Raw genomic sequence first — 22,327 nt, 5'->3', positions numbered from 1 at the left:
TGTTGGCCCATTTGCCAGCATCTTTGACCATTCTGTCTGCTCACCTTACCTTCTCTGTCACTTCTTGCTCCCTGACCTTCGTTTCCTGTTTATTCAGCCCTTGTTCAGGGTCTAAAAAGTGCAGACACCATCAAAATGGACTTTTCATTTACTCTGTACAAAAAAAGAAATAGTGTTACAATCTGTACAGTTTTTAAAAGGGCTAATGGAAGATATTTGGGGCCACACTGGGTCATGGTAAATCTTTGAATCAAAATGACTTTTCAGAAGTAATATTTTAACAGCACCACAGTAAAAACTGGAATCAAATGTCAGTGATTGTGTTCTAGTGTTTCTATTTATATTTGACTAGCATAAAGACTTCAGACCAATGGACTGAATTGCTCTGCAGCGCATAGCAGAGAGAGAGTTAAGGAAAATTATTAGAGTTCATCCATTGTGCATTTTCATAGTTCTTGGGTCAGGTTGCAACCCTCTAGGACAGACTATCATGGAGCACTTTAATTTGTTCTGGACCCTGATCACACTGTGCTGTCAGGCATGCAAAGCACTGCTGGGCTCTGGTTGGGACCTGACCCTGACCTCCTCAAGCCCTCAGGTAGAGTCTGCACCATATGGCCTCCCTCAGCATGGCTCTTATTGGAAGACTTGGTAGCATTTTGTTTTTCATCTTGATTTCAGGGGACACAGAAAGCTTCAGTTGTCATTTCCCTGCAATTCCAGAGCAAGATTACAGATTTTCTTTTCACGGATATCTTGCAGACTTATTTCTTCTCTCTTCTCTCTGTTGTTTGACTTCTTTTCCTTTATTACATGTTAGCAATCAACAACTAACCCATGGTGGGTTTCTTCCTGTGCAGGGCTCCAAACACAGCATTTCTAGCCATGAGTTCATTCCACGTGGGTGGCTCCCACTCGTGTTGTTTGTTGCTGCAAGCAGCCATTTGTGTCAGTTTAACCCTAATGTGATTACTATCCCATTAGCAACTTTACATATTAATTGCTTTGCAGCAGGGTTTTATATCACCTTAAGCTCCAGAAGCCTTGTCACAATGCATTAAAAGAACAGAGAAAAGAAAGATCTTAGGAAGCTTTAAATTTCTTGTTATAGAACTCACCTGACAAAACAGCAGCTCTTTAAGTTTATCTTGGCTAGTCTGTAACAAAGCTTTGGTTTATATGAATTGTTATATTGCTAAAAGATCTAATTTTTTGTATGATATAATAGCCCACATACAGTAACTGAATCAAAACGCACAACATGGAGTAAACACTTTGTAATGTACCAAAACACAGTAGCTACCTGATTTTGCTAGCACTTTATTTCAATTTAGGCCGAGGGACAATTTAAAAAGATTCATTCCCAAGTATACAATTCAGAAAAATATGAGTTACTACTCAGAGCAATATCTGAACCAGTGCTGTTAGTTGTCTTAGCTGAAATTCAACCTTGATGATATCCAAAGGTCCAATAAAATTTTTCATAGAAGAATCCCATATTTGTTGAACATAATAAAATTGTTGAGCTGCAGCTCCAGGGCCACTGAGAACTGGAGAATGAGGTCTTTCTTTCTGGGGACTTCCTTATGTCATGGGATGTGTTTCAAACACTTTGTTACCTGAAAAATATCAAACATAACAGATTGTTACACATAATAGTATCTTTGATTTTTGTTAGTAAGACAAAATGTAAGGCTGTTTATTACTAACGACTTAGGTGCTCATTAGGATGTTCCGACAGGAGACACTGACAGCAACAGGCAAAAGGAAATGTTCAGTGTTAAACCCACACACGGCACATTTCAGCTCCTGTTACAGCCTGTGTGACAGAGAAAGGGGAAAATCCTTGCAAAGCAACTATTTTAAAATTATTTACCAGAGCAAGAAAGAGGAGCATTTGTTTGATTTTTTTAATCTGCTTTTACAATAAAGTTCACTTCCAAGTAATACTAATGCCTGCCTTTCACATTGTGCTTTTCATTCTTAACTCACAAAACATCCTCCAAGAGAGGTCAGGATCATTTTACAAAAAACAAACATGAAGTGAGGTGACCTCTCTGATGTCCCTGAGTAAGACAGCACAGCCCCAGCTCTGTTGACCGCTGCTCATAGGAACAAAGGATTAGAAAGGGCATCTTGTGTCATCAAATCCATTCTTACTCTTCAAATCTATTTTCCTATAATAACCTCATGCAAGACTCTTTGGGGCTCATGATTTCTTATATAAGCTCCTCCAAATACTCAAGACCATCATCTCTTGTATATCCTCATCCACCCTGATCCTGAGGGGGGACTCTGCATAATGCCAAGGTATTACACAACAGTGACTGGGGATCATCACCGTGAAAATGCCCCCAGTCTCACATGCTGGAGAATGAACGAGGTATTTTTTGCCATGTTTGCTCCAAACTGGTACTCCTCTTGATGGTCCATCCTAATAAGAGACCTGTAAGAGGTGCCATGACAGACCTAGAAGGTGTTCCTGAAGCAGAGAAATAGAAATGCTGAGAGTCTGACAACTGCAGCTGATTGCAGCTGTGAAAGCTGTGTGTGAAATCCCTGCCCAAGCTCACAGCACAATTGCTATTGCAGCATTAACTGGAGGCCTGCAAGAGCCCCAGGTGCTGACACAAACAGGGCATTTGGGTTTACCCCTGCAGTACCTGTGGTTTTGTGTAGAGACCGACATCCTGGCAAACAACAGAGCCTCGAGTACGCTCAATCTAACACATTTCCAATGTCCATCACCCCCTTCCTTTCTCAAATAACTACTTACTGGAGGAGTTATTAATGCCTTTCCACCTACACAGCCTGGATACTGACACTCACACAAAGGCAGGTTTCAAGCTTTGAGGTCACGTTCGAGTTGCTGGTTAGAATGTCTCTCTGGGCAGTTCTATTAAGCAGCAGCTGCAGCAATAGGATACCACGATACAACTCTTTGCTAATAATTGAGCATGAAATGGGTTTTTGGCTTGGTATCATCAGTTTTGTACCTTCACTTCAGAATGTGTTTAGAGCCAGCTTCAATACTGGGGAAATTATTTCAGCTTATTAAACACAAAGCTGTTACCCGACTGTTAGACGAGGGCACGGCCCCCGAACTCTCTCCCCGGGGCTGCGCGTGAGGCTCGGATCCTTGCTGCTGTTGTGGCTGCAATTCCCCAGCCACCCACTTCTTTGTTTGATTGTCTTTTCTCACTGAAACATATGTTTCCGATTCCGATGGCATTTTGAGCAACAGTTTCCATTGTGTGCCCCTCCTGACTGACAGTTTGATGGCAGCCTGTGAATCATTTGGCACTTTTTTTGTGAATCTGCTTCAAGGAGGGTCTGGCTGCTCAGTGAGTGCATCCTTTGGCAGCTTTGGGGGCAAGAGATTAGCACCATTTTAGCAGAGGTTTGGGTATAAAAGTACTTAACCACAGTTGATATCATCCCTATTTGAAGCTCAGCATTGCCCTGTACCTCAGCTCCTTTATCCCAGGTCCTGGGACACAATTTCCACCAGTTTTGCTTGGCTTTCCCCATTTTCCTCTCACACAATGTGACACACAAAGCCTAATGATGAATCAAGAACTGATCAGACTGAAAATATTTGGTATTTGATAGATGGCCCAGTAGGTCTTCAGGTTGCTGGACATGTAGGTCAAGAGAACATTAAGAGAACATTTGGCTCTCTGTCAGCTTTCTTTGCCACCAGTAACCATTTGCTGCTTTGCCTTTGTGCTGTACAATCTTGTCTGTGTCTCTGGCCCCGATGTTTCTACTGGAGCTATAATTACAGGATCCAAGCAGTGCTGTACAGAATTCATGTACTCGACAGCTGAATTAAATGGACACCTATAGTGAAATGAAAGTCCAGAGAACGAGATGTATAACTTTCAGCACAGTACTACTTTCAGCCTCAAAACAGAGCCCTGGAATAGGTGTGAGGGGGACATTATGTCTATGCTGGCCTCCTACAAGAGGAAGACATTTCATTCATAACTCTGGCTAACTCTCTTGTAGTTTTGTTTTCATAAGAAATAATAATATGCTTCAACCAGAAAAATAATCAGCCTTGATGCTGAGGTGGCTGTGCATTAGCACACCACATTTGTTTGGGGAAGCCTTTTGCCCTGAGCCTTCCAGCATGGGTATCACTGCTGTACACAGCTGCTGCACAGTTCTGGCTGTTTCTATCTTCCCTTGAAGAGATAATGTAATTCCTGTGTATAAACCTTCTCCTTACTGCAGAGGTGGAGGATCTGGATGTTTTACACTTCAAAAATACCAGCAAGGGTCAGATTATGTTTATCTGTGGATTTCTGTTGATATTAACTTTCCTTGTGTCCCATTGAAATGACAAAGAGATTACTTTATATGTACTTATTGCAGAAAAAAGAGAATTTTGGGTGAAAAAGCATAGACCTTATGATCTGATCCATCTTCTCTTTGCTATTTCCAACTACTTAAAGCATAATGTCACACTGAAATGAACACTTGGAGTGCTGCATTCTCTTCTCCTGACAGATTGTTATGATGTTTTCCAAGGTGACCTTCATAAAACATGTTTCTTTTGAAACTTATACTTCACTCTTGGGTCATAATAGTTTCACACAGACAAGCAAACCGCCAGCTCCTGCTTTCTAATTAATGCTTTTTGGAGGCTTCTGAGTAGGGGATATAATTAATAACAGTTAAGTCTGGAGTGCAGAGAAATCTATAGCCGATTACTAGGATGTGTATTTAATTCTGGATTACACACAAACAGCTCCTGAGTGCAGCTATGAACAGCCTAGACCAGGCTCTCTGGGAATTCCCCATGACCAGGAACCACCTCGATTCTAATCCAGTGTAAGCACTCAAAAATTTGCCCTGCTTATGAAGTGAGGCTCTGAAATTACTAAGGGGTCTCTGCTTGCTGCACCCCTTCTCCCTGCTCCCATTCCCCACACCACAGCATGTGTTCATGACTGCATCGTGGCTCTGCTTGCCAACAGGTAGCATCTATTGCAGAAAATACCTCTGACCATGCCTGTGTTGTCACTGTGGTGCCCACCCAGGGGACAACCTGCCCTGTGGTCCACACTGCAGGTACAGCATCTTCTGGGGCAGTGTGTTCTCACTGCACAGCATGTGTCCCAGATCCACTCCTGGATCCATTCCAAGGTAAAGTCATTATTTTGTGGTTTTATGCAGTTTTAAGTACCAGAAATAATAGGAGGGATTTTCTTAAAACAAGCAAAGAAGGGTGTTGCAAGTCATCTTGTCATACTGGCCTAAATTTAAGGAAAGTGATGGGATTTCTCTGGTGTTCACTCTCATGCATGCAGCATGGATTGTCATGCTCCAGAGGCACTGGAGCAAAATCAGATGCAAGTCAAATTGCCAGTTTCAATTCCCTCTGGTCTGCTGCTACTAACAGTGGTAATTCCCCTGCTGAAGTCAATAGAACAGCATCTTGCCACACATGCCGAGATCTTGGTGCAGAACAGGCAGCTGGGAGGCAGGATGAGTGCTCTCAAAGAATGAGTGGGGGAAAAAAAAGAATAAAATTTACACTCTCTTGAAAAGCTGAAATGGCTATGTTACCCAGAAACATTGCCAGACTGGGGAAAAAGGGAAGAACTGACATCAGAAATCCTGTTAAGAATGTGCAGGACACATTATTTGGAGAGATTTTTACATGAATTTGGCATGTTGAATTACACAAAATATTCAGATGGTTAAGCAGTTAAAAGCTATAGAACACTTGTAACTCCAAAAGCACTTGGCAACAGAATATCACTGTCAACCTCTTTATGCAAAGGGACATTTTGACACTGTGCTTATGACTATTTTTCTAATGGCATAAAAATATTACTTCAGTTACACATAAAATAGGAAAACTTCTACTGAAACTTGTGCAGCCTGGTTCTTCCTTCAGAAACAACAACACAGAGTGAAACTGCCTTTGAAGAGATACATTTTTCACATACTATCTGAAGGTTAGTAACTCTTTTAATCTTTAGCCTTTTTGCTGGCATGTGCAATTTAAAATGCACAAAACAGACTATCAAAACACCCAGCTATAGACAGTTAGAAAATTCAAAAGGCACATCTGAAAATAGGCTTGGAAATTAGGATGCTGCATCAAATCCTGCTCTTTGAGGAAGGACTCTTTCCCTGTGGATCCACCTCAAAGGGCACTCAGTTATCAAACGCAGCTGACCATATGACAGCCAACACTGAATGAGAAACAGCTCGTAAAGAGGTCTAAAGAGGTCAAATCTTGGTGGTATTAAGCAAGAGAGTGACCAGCTAGGGCCATTCTATATTAAATATCCTGTCCCCAGAAAGGTTTTTCTCTGGGGGTGTTCAAGAAGTGACAAGTCCTTCTAATGAGATGGGGATACAGTGGCAGGGGGACACAGAGTGAAAGACCAGAAATACATGCAAAACACCAATTCACCCACTGATTTCAGTTGCATCCACTCTAAGCAATTGCACATACGATTAAATTATTTAGAGATAAGCATTTTCTCAAGGGTGTAAACTTAGCGAGGCTAAACGGGTTCACTTCTTTAAGCAAGCGGGTGGATATTTTGGATCGTCTCGGGACTGATGTAGAAGCACTCAACTGTAGTTAGTCAACCAGCCAAGAGGGATCAGCACCAGCAAATGCAGTAGGGAGAGAATTGAGAGCTTCTTGCCTTATTCAAGTATTTCTTAGGAAAAAGAAAAGGCACCTGCAAGTCCTTCTTGATCAGACAGTCTATAAATACAAGTAGAAGGTGCTACTGTGCCTAGTCAAGTCCTGTAGGAGTTGTGACAGGTGGTGAAGGACTCGTGATAAATGTAAGGGTAGCTGGAAAAGCCCTGAAACACAGCTCAGTCCGTCCAGGCTAATCTAGCTGAGCTGGGCTACTTTGAGCAAAAGAAAATATAATAATGCATGAGGCCTCAAAAATTGCTATTTATTGGCTCCAGAACACCCACATTCAGCTCTTTCTGACTTTCCCTGTGCTGCATGAAAAAAACCTCAAGTCAAGTGGCATTCGGGTAAACCTATAAATGGCTAAATAAATCCTTTGTAGGTGAAATACAAAAATAGCTTTGAAGAAGGATGCATATAACCTTGCTAATTTGCCAAAAGCTTTCAATCTTCATCACTTTAGAAGCAAGGTTAAGAGAGTAGATAAAGGCCGAGAATGTAGAAGGTGCTCAGATATACCTTTACCTCAGGTTCAGAGCCTTAAACCTCAGGAGCAAACCAATGTCAGGGAGAAGAGATTGACAGTGATGCCTTGTGTTGGGAATGAAGGGTTGGAAGGACTGCCTGTACTAGGCACAATACTCTCATGATAATGATGCCAGAAAGATTTAATTTCCCAGTTTGTTCTAGGAAAGGTAATGACCTTTACATCAAGGTAACTTAGCAAGAGGTCATCCACACAGACACGTGCTGATTTATTTTCATAATAAATGGAAATAGATGTTCAGCCACAGGAATTTGCTCACAGGAATGAATTTACACCATCTATCCAGCTTTGTGTTTAGTATCAGTAGAGATAAAGAACATTTTATTAAAATGTGGGGATTTAATTTCAATCCTTTTAAGGATCTCCAGAAAAAAAAGCATTTCCACCTCATTTCTGAACAGATAAAAAAAAAAAAATCCCCCCAAACTACCAAATAAATAATGGAAAATAATATCACATTGGAATAGGGCTGTGCCATTTTATCCTAAGTACTGCTCATTTGTTGCTGTGCCATAGATGAAGCACTTCATAATGCCTCTGCTAGTAGAGAAGAGTGCTTACACATGCATTACCTAAGGATATGCTCTTTCTGGCTGAGTAATTCATTCTTGGGGAGCATATTTCTGAGAAGGTGAGAAGTGGGTGTCTAAACACAACTCCAGCAGCCACTGCAGAAACCTGACTGTGTAGTCCAAACCCTGGGGGTCCCTAGGTCCCGGCTGCTGAGGACAGATTTCCTTCCTAGATGGGAATTACATGTGTTACACAGCTTTTTCCATGCCAGTCTGCAGAAGGGTTGGCACAGCCAGCTTGGCTGGAGAAGACAAGAGCATGGTCATCATGCAAGGAAAAATGGAAAGGGAAGTCTGAGGGACTCCAAATGGAGTCATCCAAAATGTCACCCAAATGGAGAAGGCAGAATGGGACGGGAGATGGGAGCTGCCACATCAGTGTGCCACGCGCACAGCGTGTAGTTCAGCTCGAGATTTCTCAAGCTGGGCTGCAAGCGGTGAGTCATGGGCAGAAAGGAGAGATATTTATGGGATTTTGGTTCTTGAGAGGAAAAAAAAAGGAAACAGTCAGAAATGACAGAGAAATGAGAGTGCTGGATGATGGCAAACAACATATGGGGAACAGGGGAGAGGGAGCTTTTGGCATCCCTGCTGCAGCGCACATCCCAGCGTAACTCATATTGATCTCCGGGGGCCAGTTCATTTCTGCTGCAAGAATCTGGCTTCTGGGACTCCAAGTACAAAATGAAAAACTCTCAATTTCTAGAGCACCAGTGTTAGTGTTTGCCAAGTGTTTTCTCTTTTCTAATCCTCCCTGCAAAACTTTTTTTCTTCTAGGGCCAGTGGAAAATTTAGCAGAACAGGCAGTTTTCCAGCAGGCTTAATTTTTAAAGTTGAACTGATCAGATGATTTAAGATTTGACAGATTAAGTTAGCACTTGCTTACAACACTCTATAGTATGGATTCTGCTGGGATTTTGTATGTATAGGTGCATATGCATATCTGGTTATACGCAGACACAACAGTTTTTAGCTCTTCATAGAGGTACCTGGCCTATTTTCAGTTTTAAGACCAGAGGGAGGATATGTTAGGTTAGACACTCCTCTTAAGTAAACACTGATGATTCTGATTTCCAGATACACTTTTTTTTTGCTGTCTGGAAATAAAATGCTCTAGGATGGTGCTGATTTGTTCAAGAAGGAGCATGTTATTTCAGCTACTGTTGGAGTGCTGTGTCCTTTTGGAAAGAACACAGCCTAAGAGCTTTGGTTTCCTTTGTTCCATTCTACATATTCCCCCTCTGTCCTCAAGTTGCCTATGGAGGGAGGTTTGAGCAGAAAATTGGGTGTTGCAGGAGTAAGTCAATGTATAAGTCATTACCTCTAATTGTCCTGAAAATACTTCTTCAGAATTGCTGCTTCAGCTGCCATTTCTTCTTCTGTCCTCCACTTGTCGGGGGAATCCTCTTTGTCATGTCGTTGCAACTTTTTGAGGGAGAAAGAAGAAAAAAAATCTGTTAATTTTTTTTTCCAGTTTTAATGTCAAATTCAGGGCATGTCTGTACACAACCATTCTAACTATTCCATGTGTCTGCAGGACTTGGTGATGAAGAGGTGGAGGGTGAAGGTTACTGGTTGAGAGTGGTGACAGTTTCCCACCAGCAGTTTACATCAGTAGTTTTCAGAAGAGATAGTCCCTCTCTGCATGCAAGTTATTAGTTCTTCATTGCCCTTGTTGAAAGTGAGAAACATCCCTGTAGAAAAAAACCCTGTTATTTTAAGCATAATTATATTAAATTGGTGGTTTATTGGAAAAAAGAGATCAAAAATAAGTGAAACATATAATTTTTACATCTAACTTGCACAATATGCCCACAAAAGAAGTTCTATCCCCTATGCAGTAAGTGTTAAGTGATATTGTCCCAAACATGATAATTTTTTCCTTTGCCACTCAAAAAGAAGGAAGAAGCTGATGGCTTTGCTGCTTTCCTGAAGAAGAGAGTTCTATTTATAGTAAATACTGGCACTTGAGTGATTATTTGTACACATGTCCATTGAAAGAACGCCTGACACTTGTCAAGTGAACACTGCATTTACAACAGACAGCAGAAACATTTGCTTAACAGCTTAAGTGTTGAGATTCCCAGTGTGTCTCTAGGTACAGAGCACAGCACAGAATGTATTAACAGCACCAGCTTCTGAGGAACTTTATAATATCCACTTTTTGTTAATGTCACAAACAAAGTTGGAAACTAATGAATTTACACCTTTTATTCCAGGACAAATTTTTGTATAGAAGATGAAGTGGTGAAAAAGATGAAGCAATCATGAACCTGCCAAGCAAACTGCATAACTGTATATGGCATGTTTAGCAATAAACTAGGATTGTTAGCATACCTCCAACTCACAAATACTTTTACTTGTGCTGTGTTTCTCCTGTTTTGAATCTTGCTGCCAGCTATAGTCCCATGTAGTTTTACATTCTGCAGCACAGATTTCTCCCTGCTCAGCAGTTGAAGCTGCATTAGAAAGCTATTTCCTTTCATGCCAATACAATACAGTAGCTGTAGGCAAATTAAAGTGTATTACTGTTTGACTAGTAAAGGACTAATCTTCATTGTTACATTAGCACTGGGTGTGTTATAAATCCATCTTGTACAGAATTAGAGAGAAAGATTTAACAGCCAGGAACTGGAACAGTGTACACACTGTCAACAGGCACCCTTTGTGTCCACGTGCCTGCTCTCACCCAGTGTACACACTGATAGGGTGGGTGGGTACCACAGCTGACCTGGCAATGAGAGGCAGATATCAGGAAGAGCATACATCATCCTGTACTTCCCATGGACTGTGAATGCTCACAAGAGGATGCACCAGGACAAGGTGAGTGGTGGTAAATCAATTGTCTGACTGAGGTGTGAGCTGTTTTCTGAGAAAAGCAGTGTCTTGCTCATTTGACCCAGCACCAGCAGGAGATACAGCAGGCAACAGCTAGAAGGCAAGGGAGGGCAGCCCCTGTTCCTCAAGGTCTCCTTGTTTAACCTGCAAGAATTGCTTTTAGTGACATGATTTGGCTGCTGTTCTCCCTTGCTATCCTTTTTCTGCACAGCCCAAGTGAGAGCTGACTCCAGTAGGAGACCAGTAAAGTGGGGGGGTGACCCGTAAGTTGTGATTTTTTTTTTTTTGTTTGAAGAAACTGGAGTAGTAATAAGAAGGCTTAACTTACAATGGCTGTTGTTGTTGTCTAAATTAAAACTGTGAAGCTGCAGACCGCAGTGACTTCTCAGAGTTGGCAAAGGCGAGGGTTTCTTTTGCTACATAACAGCTAACCTTTAAAAATAATCAATCTTTGACTTAAGGTTAAAACAGATATACGGGGAGCAGCAATGAATCCTGGAACTTTCCTAGAATCCCAGCCTCAACCTGCTCTCCACACAGGCATCATGCACCTCTCATACTGAAAAGGTGCACCCCGATCTTGTGGACACACTGACCAACTGCAACACTCAGTAAACCCCAAATTCTGTGAAGCCAAACCTGTTGTTGTATTACAGAAGTGTCTCAGAGTCCTTAACATTAACAAGAGGGTAAGCAACCAGATCAGCGTAGCTCAGATAACTCCAAAAGGAGAGAACAGGATGAGAGAGCATGAGCAGCTCTTTTAGACAATATCCATTGTGCTAACTTTTTCTTTTAATATTCTGAACAAGCACCAAGACACACATTAGTCAATTCTCTAATCGCAGTTGCCCAGCAAATTACACACTGTATCTGCTCAACATTCTTCAAGCACTAAGACTCTTGTTTATAACTTAGAACATCTTGCCTTGCAGTACAAATAAATGCGCTATTTCTAAGATATGCCCTTCTTCAAGCAGATCATTACTGATGTCTGACTTCTTGGGCTTCCTGATAAATTATCCTCTTCTTTCACCTCAAGCAGAAAATGCTCTTCCACCGATAATCTATGACTGTCAGTCTTGATTACATGTAAACAGTGGAGCTCTTTGAATATTTCTGCTTGTGAAAAGTGTTCATTTTCTCACTCAAATCTCCCAGTGAGAGATGCTGGCAGACCTGACAGCTGTGCTTTATGTTATTTTATTAAAGTTGCTACTGCTGCAGAATGGTCTGTGTTTTTATCACTGCAATTCTTAAGGGAAACACAATATTGTTTTATAGCACATTCACATTGGGGAACCTCTCCTTCTTGCCCTTTTTGGAAGAGCCCAGAATTCTCAACATAGCAGACTGTAGGGGACCTGGATCTACGACTGGCTGTTTGAAGTAATATGCATATTATGGTTTGTTCTGCTTATGCCATAACACCACGAGAAAAGCAACCTGTGTAAATATAGAGCACTAGCCAAAAGTACTGGGAAAAAGCTTTTATGGTAGTTAGAACTATTCTCACTGCCCATGAATATTTACAGTTGATAGTTAACAGTTTATAACCTTCAGAGCATTTAACTAAAAGAAAAATTACAGTGATGGAGAATAATTACACCAAACTGCAGCAACATAACAAAACTCAGCTGCTTCAGCTGTTATAAAATATAATATTATCAAAACCAGCAGCTAACAAAAAAAGAATGAATATTTGCCAGCAGCTTGAATTAGAGATTAGGCATTACCAAGCTGCTGGTGTTCATTATTAGCAATACACCTTGGGATACACAATCATCTTTTCCATACTTAAATGCTACACTTGGGTGAAATCTGCAGTGTGATATTTCAGCATGAGATTAACACATGAACCATGAGGAGGCTGAAACTCTCATCTCTCCTCTCCAGTAGCAACTATTTTCCAGAGACTGAAGACAAAGGGCTGCTACATGTACCTCCTCCTCCAACTCCCTTATGGCCCCAGAGCCACGATCAACACACACCACAGCACATCCCTGCCCCTCTTCTTGCACAAGCATCCACCATGTGGGAGAAAAACTCAAGGGTTGGACTGGCTGTACCTCCTAAGGGCCTCCTCATCCTGGTGATGAGTAATGACTCCCAGCCATCTAAGCCTCCTCTTGTACTGCTTTTACATCAACTTAACTCCTGAATAGCTTCCTTTGCCCACTTGTCCCTGGTCTTGTCCCCCTTGCTGTTTTCCCCCAGTGCTTTCTTTCCTTTCACTTATCTTTGTATTTAGCTTATAACCTCCTAGGAAGACTGCATTTCCACCTCTCCCACAATGTAATTAAATACATTTGCTGCCATTATCTGTACCTCCCGCTATGCTCCAGCCTTTCCTCACTCTCTGCTGTCTTGGTGAAGGGAGTGTGAGCTTTTTTGTGGGCAGCTTCTCTGCCAGTCCAAGCCTCCTGCCTCCATCCCATTTACCTTCAGTTGTGGCTCAAGTCTTGACTTGACTAGCAATGTAAAATGAAAGATTAATGGATGAAACAGCAGTTTCACAGAACAACTTCTCAGGGATTCTGCAATCACGTGGTCTTATATATCCCAGTTTACCCACCTGGGGGAAATCATTGCAGGAGCTCCCAACCCAGGGCATGTGCCAGCTGGGCATCCCCCCTGCAGCTGTTTTTGTCAGGGTCCCAGGAAAGGCAAAAACACAGGCAGAGAACAAGCGTGGCAGGCTCCCCCTTGACCACACGAGAGACCACCTATGAGAGGTGTTGATGCAGTGCTAGAGGCCTGTCTGCCCCCCATCAGCTGCTGTGGGATCAGGACCCCTTTCCAAGCCCCTTTCACCGTTGCTGCCACTTGCAGCCTGAGCAGCTCTGGCAGTTCAGTGCTTTCCACATCTCTGGGCCCATCTCTATATTTAATTACAGCTACAAAACTGCTGTAATTTAATTGCTCTAATTTACAGTGAACACTGCAGAAAAAAACACATCCTATAATTTTCTCATCTGCTGACTTTGCTTATGATTCTATATCATACAGATATCTGCATTTGCACGAATCAGAAATCCCTGATTTTGGGGCGGTTTTTACTTGCTGCATTAAATCTGAATTATTTAAGGAGATGAAAAAGAAGCCTAAATTGTCTGGCTTCTATATGAGACAATTTTTTAACTATCTACTGGAAAATCCTTCTCCAATTGTTTTACCACTGCTGCATGAAATATACTGCTACCTCACAGCTGCTGATATTATTGCTGCAAAGCATATATTCCATTGGAAACCTCAGTTTATCAAAGCTGTGTTTAAGAGAGTGGTGGTTTTTTCCCTCCTGTCGACTCTTTGTCATAGTGACTGCAAATATTTTTTTCAGTTTTATTGTTGTGCTTTGGGGAAAGACTTGAACCTCACACTTCACATGGACATATGAATAACTGCATCCCTTTTTAGCAAAGCACTTAGATGAAGAGAATTTTGTGAAAACACACATAAAGGTTAAGTAAAACCCTTAAGGGTATGTGTTTAAGTGCTTTGCTAAAATAAACTCTGCAAACCCTAGTTTCTAACAATTCTGAATACAAAAATGATAAGAACAGAGAATAAATATAAAAGGCATCTTAAGAAATATGCTTTTGAAAGTATAAAAGACGAGTAAGCCCACAAGCAGAATGACAGTTGTGTAGAAAGCACATTTGCCATTTGGTGAAATATGTAGATTTCACTCTGAAGAGCTCAGATGTTGACAAACTTCCAGTTTGGCTCCAACCGAGATAAAATTCTTGGAAAGTGAGCACATTACAAAGGAGACACTTGAAGGAATATCCACTGGGGTAAGAAGTCCTGCCAAAGGCTTGGGGAACTGCTATTTACAACCTGATATGAATCCAGGCAAGAATATATAGAAGCGTTTAGATACATTTTCACCATGCTCATTATCCTCCTAGTTAGCAGATAATGTTAGAAACACCTCTGTAGTCTTCCTCACCTGGGAAGAAAAGGTAGATTATTGTGGGGAGGTTCCTAATGACATTGGCTACAGAGGGCTGTCTGCACAAGAGAAACGTGTTGCATAAAGACCTGGGTAAGAAATGGCAATGTCATCAATGCGGTAATGTTGGAGGAAACCTTATCCTGCGTTCTCAGTCTGCCATGCAACGTTACTCATTTGGAAAAAGGCTATTTTCAATCAAGGAAAAGCACTTTAATCAAGGATAGAGTCAGTGATTCAAAAATTTCATGCAGGTGCATGTATTACTTGACTGAAAGCCTCTTCCCAGAAGGTCAGAGCTGCAGGGAGATGTGCATGTCCCACTCCAAGAGCAGAGATAACCTCGAGGTGCCTGTATCAGGCTGATGTATTCTGGCTCCTGCTGCAGGGAGTATCAGTCAGAACTTCCCTTACTAATCTTCTTAACTTTAGACAAATATTTACTGTACCCTGAGCACACTCAGTAAGATTCATGACATGCCAAGGAAGACACATGTGTGTTAGGGAGGTTGATTTGGTTTATTTGCTTTCTTTGTCTTTTTCTGACAGCACAAAGGATATCAGCTGCAGGTCCTACGGCATCAGCACAGAACAAGTTCACTGCACAGGGGAATATGAGCATGCCTCTACCTCCTGGGGGATGTTTCTCTGTTCTCACTGTATCTCTGGGTCTTGCAGGAAGATCCCACAGCGCTCAGAGGAAATCTCTCCTTCTCTGGGGAATTATCTTGTTCCTATTAAAAAAAGAAATCCTCACCCTCACCAACACTTTCCAAAATTAAGATGAAAACATTCCATCAATGTGTTCTGGAGTAACTCATCCTCTGAGTCACTCTCTCCACTGATTGTAGGAGGATTTCAAGGAGACTTCAGATGTCTAAAATGACACATACCATGTATTTGAGGCGAACCACTGGGGTTTCAAAGCCTGCTTTTGTCTCTGCTTCTCAGGAGACCCTTCACCCGCCAACAGACCTTCCCAGGATCATCCTGTCTGCTTTCCCTACACTGCTCAGGATTGTGGCACTCCTGGATAAAGCTACATCCCCAGGACAGGCTTTTCCCCCAGGCATCCCTCAAATACTTCTTCAGCTTTCAGCCTTGCACATGCAAGGCTACCTCGCCTCCAAGATTGCCTCCCAGGGATTTAGGCAGCCAGTACCCTCTAGTAAGTAGGTACTAAAATAGGTTGAGGAATAAATTGCTCTCATTTAACATTCACTCAAAAAAATACGGCTGCATTTATTATGCAGCATATTGTTTTATATACTGTTTGGTTATAATAAGTCATGTTTAAAATGTCATGACATTTAAATCTACAGCAGTAAGAGGGAAATGCTGAAAAAGAGCAAGATGATCAAAAAGGATTTGAAAAATCCTGGTGAAACTTTATGGGCCAAATACCCTCATTATAGTAAAAATAAAGTCACAAAAGAGCTTAAAACTCGTTTATGAGAAACACATTGTACAGAAACTCAGCCTGCCCCTCCAGGTCTCTGTGTCACTGGGGTGTCCCCATGTCTGTGGCAGGGGGGTTAGTGCCACCACCAGCTGGCTGGGGGGGCTGGCTGTGGCCAAGGGACTCAGGCACCTGCAGAAAAGCCCTCTGGGTGCCCTGAATCCCCTTGCAGGTTTAGCCTTTCTCTGTGCTGCCCTTCGCCACTGAGCCACCACAATACTCTGGAAAACTACTGCATTCACCCCTGGAACTTGTTAATGCCATTTGTCTCAGTGAGGAGCTGGATTTCAATGTCTGCGCTAAGTCATGCAAATGAACTTTACATATAATATAAAAGCCTACTTTAATGTGGCTTCATAGCCTTTGAGGAGACACAGAGCCTACTACATCTACCACTGATGATTCACATGCATAATGGCAGATTTTCTCTAGAAAGTCGTTTAATGTTAAAAAGAAAATAGTGCAGATAAAAGGAGCTACTCTGTTCCTGCAGATTCAGTGTTCTTCTTTTCCATCAGGTCTGGACCCATATGCCAGCAACCCTCGCTGCTGCTTCCATGCTCCCTCACCCCCCTCCAAGGGAAAAAACAACAACAACTGCAACAACAAAACAGATGGCAATGCAACGAAACATTAAACCCGATCCCACTACCTGAGCCGTACCATGAATATTTCACTGAGGCATGGGGTAGAAAAGACAACAAAATGACCTTTTCTACCATCTTAAGGGATATTTAACCTTGTAATTGCTATAGACACACTGAAGACACAGAGAGAGAGACAACGACTATTTAAAAGAAGCTGTGTATATTTTTAAAAACTAGTGTCTCAATGTTCCCATTACAACCTGCCAATATGAATGACATTTACTTTTGCTCTGAGAAATGAAAGAAACTCTAAAAGACAGACTGCATTAAGACTCTATTGATATTGCAGTGACCTAGTGATATAAGAACCAAACAAGTTTTGTGAAGGGCAAATACCCCAGAGTCTGTAAATTCATCTCCTAAAGTAGCAGCAGTAAAAGAAAAAAAAAAATCTTCAATGTCTAGAATATTTTAAAAACCCAGTGGAGGCTCACACTTCTTGCTGGTCTGACGGTACCAGATCCATATATGGGAGCAGAATTGGAGATTTCAGATGTTCAATCACCTCTTCCAGTTTTTCCAGCTGGTTAATATTGCTGGAAAACTCATGGAGGAAGTTCCCTTAAGAGACATCATATGAGGTTTCACCCAAGTTTCTTTTTTCCATATTGCACAAACTTCACAAAGACATGTCACCCCTAGCAATATATGGCCTCAGATTCTGTTTGGGATGGATGGACACAGGAGGTGTAAGCTCTGCAAGAGGTCCCTGCGTTGCCTTCACAGCATAAGTGGAAAGACAGGGCAAGAGGAGGGAAAGTGAGGAACAGTTTGGTACTGTGCAAGCAGACTCCTCATCCCTCAGATGAATCTCTGAACTCATTCACTAAATCAAATTATAGCAAAAAGTCACAGATATGTGGCCCAATACAGGAGCCCTTATTTACTTGGAGAAATTCAAACTGGGATAACTGGTTTTTCAGGAAGTGGAGGGGCACAGGCTGCCTTCACTTTGAGAGGGAGGAATCTATTTGTTCCTCTTCCAAGCTGCAGTGTTGCCCTTCTGTTGAAATTCTTTTTCTGTGGAATAAGACCACAGTTGTATCCACATAATGCCCACGCAGAAGAGCAAGGATGGCATAATAGCCAGGGAATATGATATTCTACAACTAATTTAAGTGAAGAGACTGTGAATTTGGGGAGAATTAATTTTAGCTGGATATATGTTGCAGTTAATTAAGGCTGATAGCATCTCCTAGTAGAAAGGTGGTTTTGATGAAAATACATTGAAAGTCACTAAACTGCCTAAGAAAATAAGTTGCCACTGCCCATGCTACAACCTCCTAGACATCCCATGTTTCTCTATAGAAATCATGAGTTGATAGCATTTGCATAACAATCATTATTTAATACGTAGACTTCAGTATCATTACTTTTGCACAGAATTAGTATTAAAGCCTTTGAGTACAAATATTTGAGAAATATTCATCTGAAAAAGTAACGTGAACTTTCTTAGTTTGCAATATTTTTGCAAGTTCTGTTCTGGTGATGATCCCCTGGCAGCAGAGCACCACCTTCCCTTACCGTAATCCAGAGGACATGATTCAGAGCTACAGAAAATCCCACACTGCAAGAATGGGCCGAACGCATGACCATGGGGGATGAAGGGTAAAAAAAAAGGTACAAAGATAAGAAAAGTAGCCCAAACATTCCCAATTTTCAGAGACAAAAAGTAATTTTGTTTGCTTTCAGTTCAATCAGTTTGTTTATGCCTTAAGAAACAATGAGATCAACGGAAATGAAAGCAATTTCCAGCAGATATGAATAAAACACGGGGCTCAGCTGAGAAGAGGTTGTACACTGCTCCAGAAGCACAGTCAAATACTTGTGGATTAAATGCTGTGAGAATGGATCACACATGGACTTGCTTCATCTCAATTTGCCAGACTAGGAATTTTCAGGTTTCCCATTCCACCTTCAGGAGGGAGTTGATTGGGAAATTGGTTGTATAGTTACGGACATTGTGGAAGACTTGAAAAATAATTTTGTTTATTTAGACACATTTTGAAGTCAGAGCAGGGCACCTTGCAACCAGTACTTCTTCCACAGGTCTGCTGCTACATTTCTCTCCTTTCTTTAGGTCTTGTTTCTTTATTCTTCAAGCAAAAGTCACAAAAATTATCATGTTCTCAGTCTGCTTCAGGGTTTTCCTGTGCACATACTGAGGTGTACGAAGGCACACAAGCTCTCCTCATTCATCCTGACCCATAATCACTATTACATTTAATTGCAGAAGACACTGTCTTCACAGCTTTATTTCTCATATGACATCTTGTGAATTGCTTTTAAGAAAAGCCATTTACACAACTTCTATATATATGTAAACTAGTACTCCAGTGTCACATTCTTGTTTGCACATACCCATGTATTCACGTCAGCTAGTCCTAACGCAAAAGCAAATGGCCCTTCATGTATTTGAGTTAGGAAACAGTAGCATAGATTTTCATAAAACAAAAGTTTGACTGATACCGTGCAAAATCTGTTCCACTGAAAAACTGGCATCTTGCCCATCATATTCCACAAAGTTCAGTATCTTTGTCGGTGCTCATCTACTTGACTTCTTAATTGTCTGTGTTCACTGGCTGTATCAAATGGAGTTTTCTTTTTGCTTTTGCTCAGTGCATATTACATCTTTTAATCGGTATATATAATTACTTACCACAATCTGCCATGCCAGATTTTCTAAGCATTAGTCTAATTAACTTAAGCTTGATAATTATGTTTCAGATATCATAACAGTACGCACAGAACTTGCAGATTATGTTGTTGGCTTAGCTGTTTTTCTGATAACATTTTTCTCCTATTCTTACTTTTCAGTTTTTCCTTTTGCTTTTCCTCTTTCCGTACAGGGTGGGAGCACAAGCAGAAAGAGGGACTGCTGTTCTCTTTAAATGCCTCCAAGGTTCTCCAAAAGCAAAAGCTGGCAGTTTCTAATAACAAGTCATCAAGTAAGTCAACACAAATGAGAATAGATCCATAATGCAAGGATTTCTCCTTTTTATAAGAATAAAAGATAAATATGTCGCTGAAGAAAGAAACTTGAGCTTCCGATAGCAGAAATCATAGAGGATTCAAGCACAAACCTACAGCACTTACTGGCCAATTATGAAAGTACTCAGACTTTCCACAGGTCTCCAGCCTGAGCCACTCTAATTATACGCCTGTTGGCGACAGGCTGCCGCCAGGGAGGCAATAAATAAGGGATAACATGCGTGGGACCTGGCACACGTACCTTTCCAGCACAGAGAGATCATCCTTCACAAAGTGATGCAGGCCATCTGGGCACATGAAATGTGCAAGCCTGAGACCGCAGGTAAGAGTAAATAGATGCAGAGGACACTTATGTCACAGCAATAAATAAAGAAAAAAAATAAATCTGTGACAGGCTATAGATTTGTATTTGGCTTTCTGATGTAAAGCAGCATTTCTGTTCACTTTTGTCCAGCTTACTTTGGTATCCTGCATTATTTGATTTTCCTTCCTCCTGGATGAGGGAATGGACATTGTGTCCCACCACATCTAATGGCCTCTGTCTGGGGGGGAGATGGGGCAAAGCCAGAAAGACCAGACCTCCTCCCCCTGCTTCCAGAGACCATGGATCTGTCTCGTTGACTGGAGTGCAATAAGCCACATTCAGGTCCCAAAGGCACTCAGACCACAGTTTGGGTACTTGGCTGCAAACCCTCTCATGTTACATCTGTGCCAAGAGCCCATTTGTTAGAATTTTGGGTGCAATGGTGTGTAAGTGTTTTCAAGCCCACACAGAGAACCACACCGAAGACTACATTTACTCTGTGGTTATTGGTGAGCACTTAATCAGCTATAAATCACTGAAAGATTGCTCAACTGTTCATATATTGTAACCGACTTCATGGATAGAGATGGGGACAGGCAGTTCTTGCTGAAGTTCCCCTCATTTCAGCCCTCATTTTCAGATGATTGAAGGGCTGTCACCCTTGACAGAAAACATTATCAGCAGTCAAGGAAGTAATCAGGGTGGCAAGTACATAAATAAGCATAGCATAAATCTGAATATTGGTAATTAGCATTTGATTCAATCAGACTAAAAGTGTTAGACCACTGTAGCAGTGATTCCTTATAGAAAGGTATTTAACATTCCAATTATCTTTAATGAATTAACCTCAAAGTATGGCTGAGGTGCAACATTCTAAGAATCCCTTTGCTCATCTACAGTCCACTTGCAACTAATTTCACTTCACAAGCCTACCTCAATTAACATTTTTCTGTATTTCACACATCAGTAACTACAGTACTGAAATATGCACTCCTTTCCCAAATTTAATAGCTGAGATACTTTCATTTTTTTTGATTCTACAAATGAAGGAAAATCATTTCTTGCTACTATCTCAAACCAATTAAAATTCTTTTTATATTGGCTTTGCATCTTTTCAATATATATATGAACCAAAAAGTCTTACATTTTTCACATAATAATTAATTGGAATTGATCTGCTATGCAGCACTCTAAAGACAAAGGGGTTTACAATTAGCAAATTTTAATGTTTGGTTTACATTTTCCAGTGCTAGAATTTTTAAAGAATGTTTTTTGGCTGAATGAAGGTTTTGTATCAGGAAAGAAAACTCAGTCAGTACAACTAAACTATTTGAATTTAAAAAGAAAAAATAGGAAAAAGTGCAGATTTATTGATAGGCCTCGAAGGAGAACACACTTCCTTTTTTGGCCACTATGCAACTATATTTTACAATAGTTATTTGTGTAATTAAAGAAAAAGTTTTTATCATACACCTTGTGCATTTTGTAGCACTGGGAGGAGGACAGATGGCCAAGTGCATGGTCTCACAGAGTTACCAAAAACCTCTAAGATAGGTTGAGGCTAGTCAGTGGCTTCACTATCTGCATAGCAGGGCAACTGCTGGGCCTCATGGCTCTTTCCTTCTGCTTTTCTTGGTTTTCCCTGTGAATTGTATAAAAAGACACAGTACCATTTAATATCATTTCCTCTTTAACAGGGAAATATGGAGAGGAATCTCTTGCTTTGCACCGTGGTTGTGGTAAAAGGAGCAGCATTCTCGAACAGATTATAAATCTGACATTATTTTCCTTTTCACTCCATGTTTGCAGCATTATTTTAGCATTAAGAGAAATGAACACACATGTAAGATAACAGCATCCACGCAGCAATATGGCATAGCTGTTATTCTTCTTACAGGCATCCAATTTAATTTTATCATCAAATACCACACAGTACCAATTCCTATGTTCTATTCTGTACTGATTTTAACGTCAGTGTTGAGCTAAGCATTTTGTGCTGTGCATGTCATCTAGAGCTCACTGTGGAGAGCATTCCAGTGGAGAGACATGTGGGGATACAGTACATGACTCCTTCTCATATCAGGACTTTGATATTCCTCCTCCAGCCGAAGCACCCACGTGATGCCACAGAGCTTCACTGTCATTCCTTCTCTGAGCTACTGAGTACTGTTATAATGAAGTTATGCAGATATGGACACAGACATAAAAAGTCTTGCCCATACAGATACACAAATAAAGTTTGTTTCGTATATTAATTTTTATAATAAATAGGGATATGCATGGCCTATTTGGTTACATGAGCAAATCCGTGCCCTGAAAGTTGATATTCTCATTA

At 41.1% G+C, this 22,327-nt stretch overlaps 1 protein-coding gene across 1 annotated transcript in view; it reads right to left on the bottom strand.

The window, feature by feature from the left end:
* Window positions 1–1,264: 1,264 nt before the first annotated feature.
* Window positions 1,265–22,327, bottom strand: part of FHIT (fragile histidine triad diadenosine triphosphatase) — a 543,072-nt gene continuing 522,009 nt past the window's right edge. The window contains exons 7-8 of the mRNA XM_018068744.2: window positions 9,120–9,223; window positions 1,265–1,619 (exon numbers count right to left, since the gene is read on the bottom strand). Of these exons, the coding sequence (XP_017924233.2) occupies window positions 9,122–9,223 (102 nt within the window). The 3' untranslated portion in view covers window positions 1,265–1,619; window positions 9,120–9,121. The remainder of the gene's footprint in view (window positions 1,620–9,119; window positions 9,224–22,327) is intronic.

The sequence above is a fragment of the Manacus vitellinus genome, unplaced genomic scaffold (assembly GCF_001715985.3).
Source record: "Manacus vitellinus isolate BGI_N305 unplaced genomic scaffold, ASM171598v3 scaffold_14_pilon, whole genome shotgun sequence".
Taxonomy (NCBI): Eukaryota; Metazoa; Chordata; class Aves; order Passeriformes; family Pipridae; genus Manacus; species Manacus vitellinus.
This window is presented reverse-complemented; position numbering and strand designations above follow the sequence as displayed.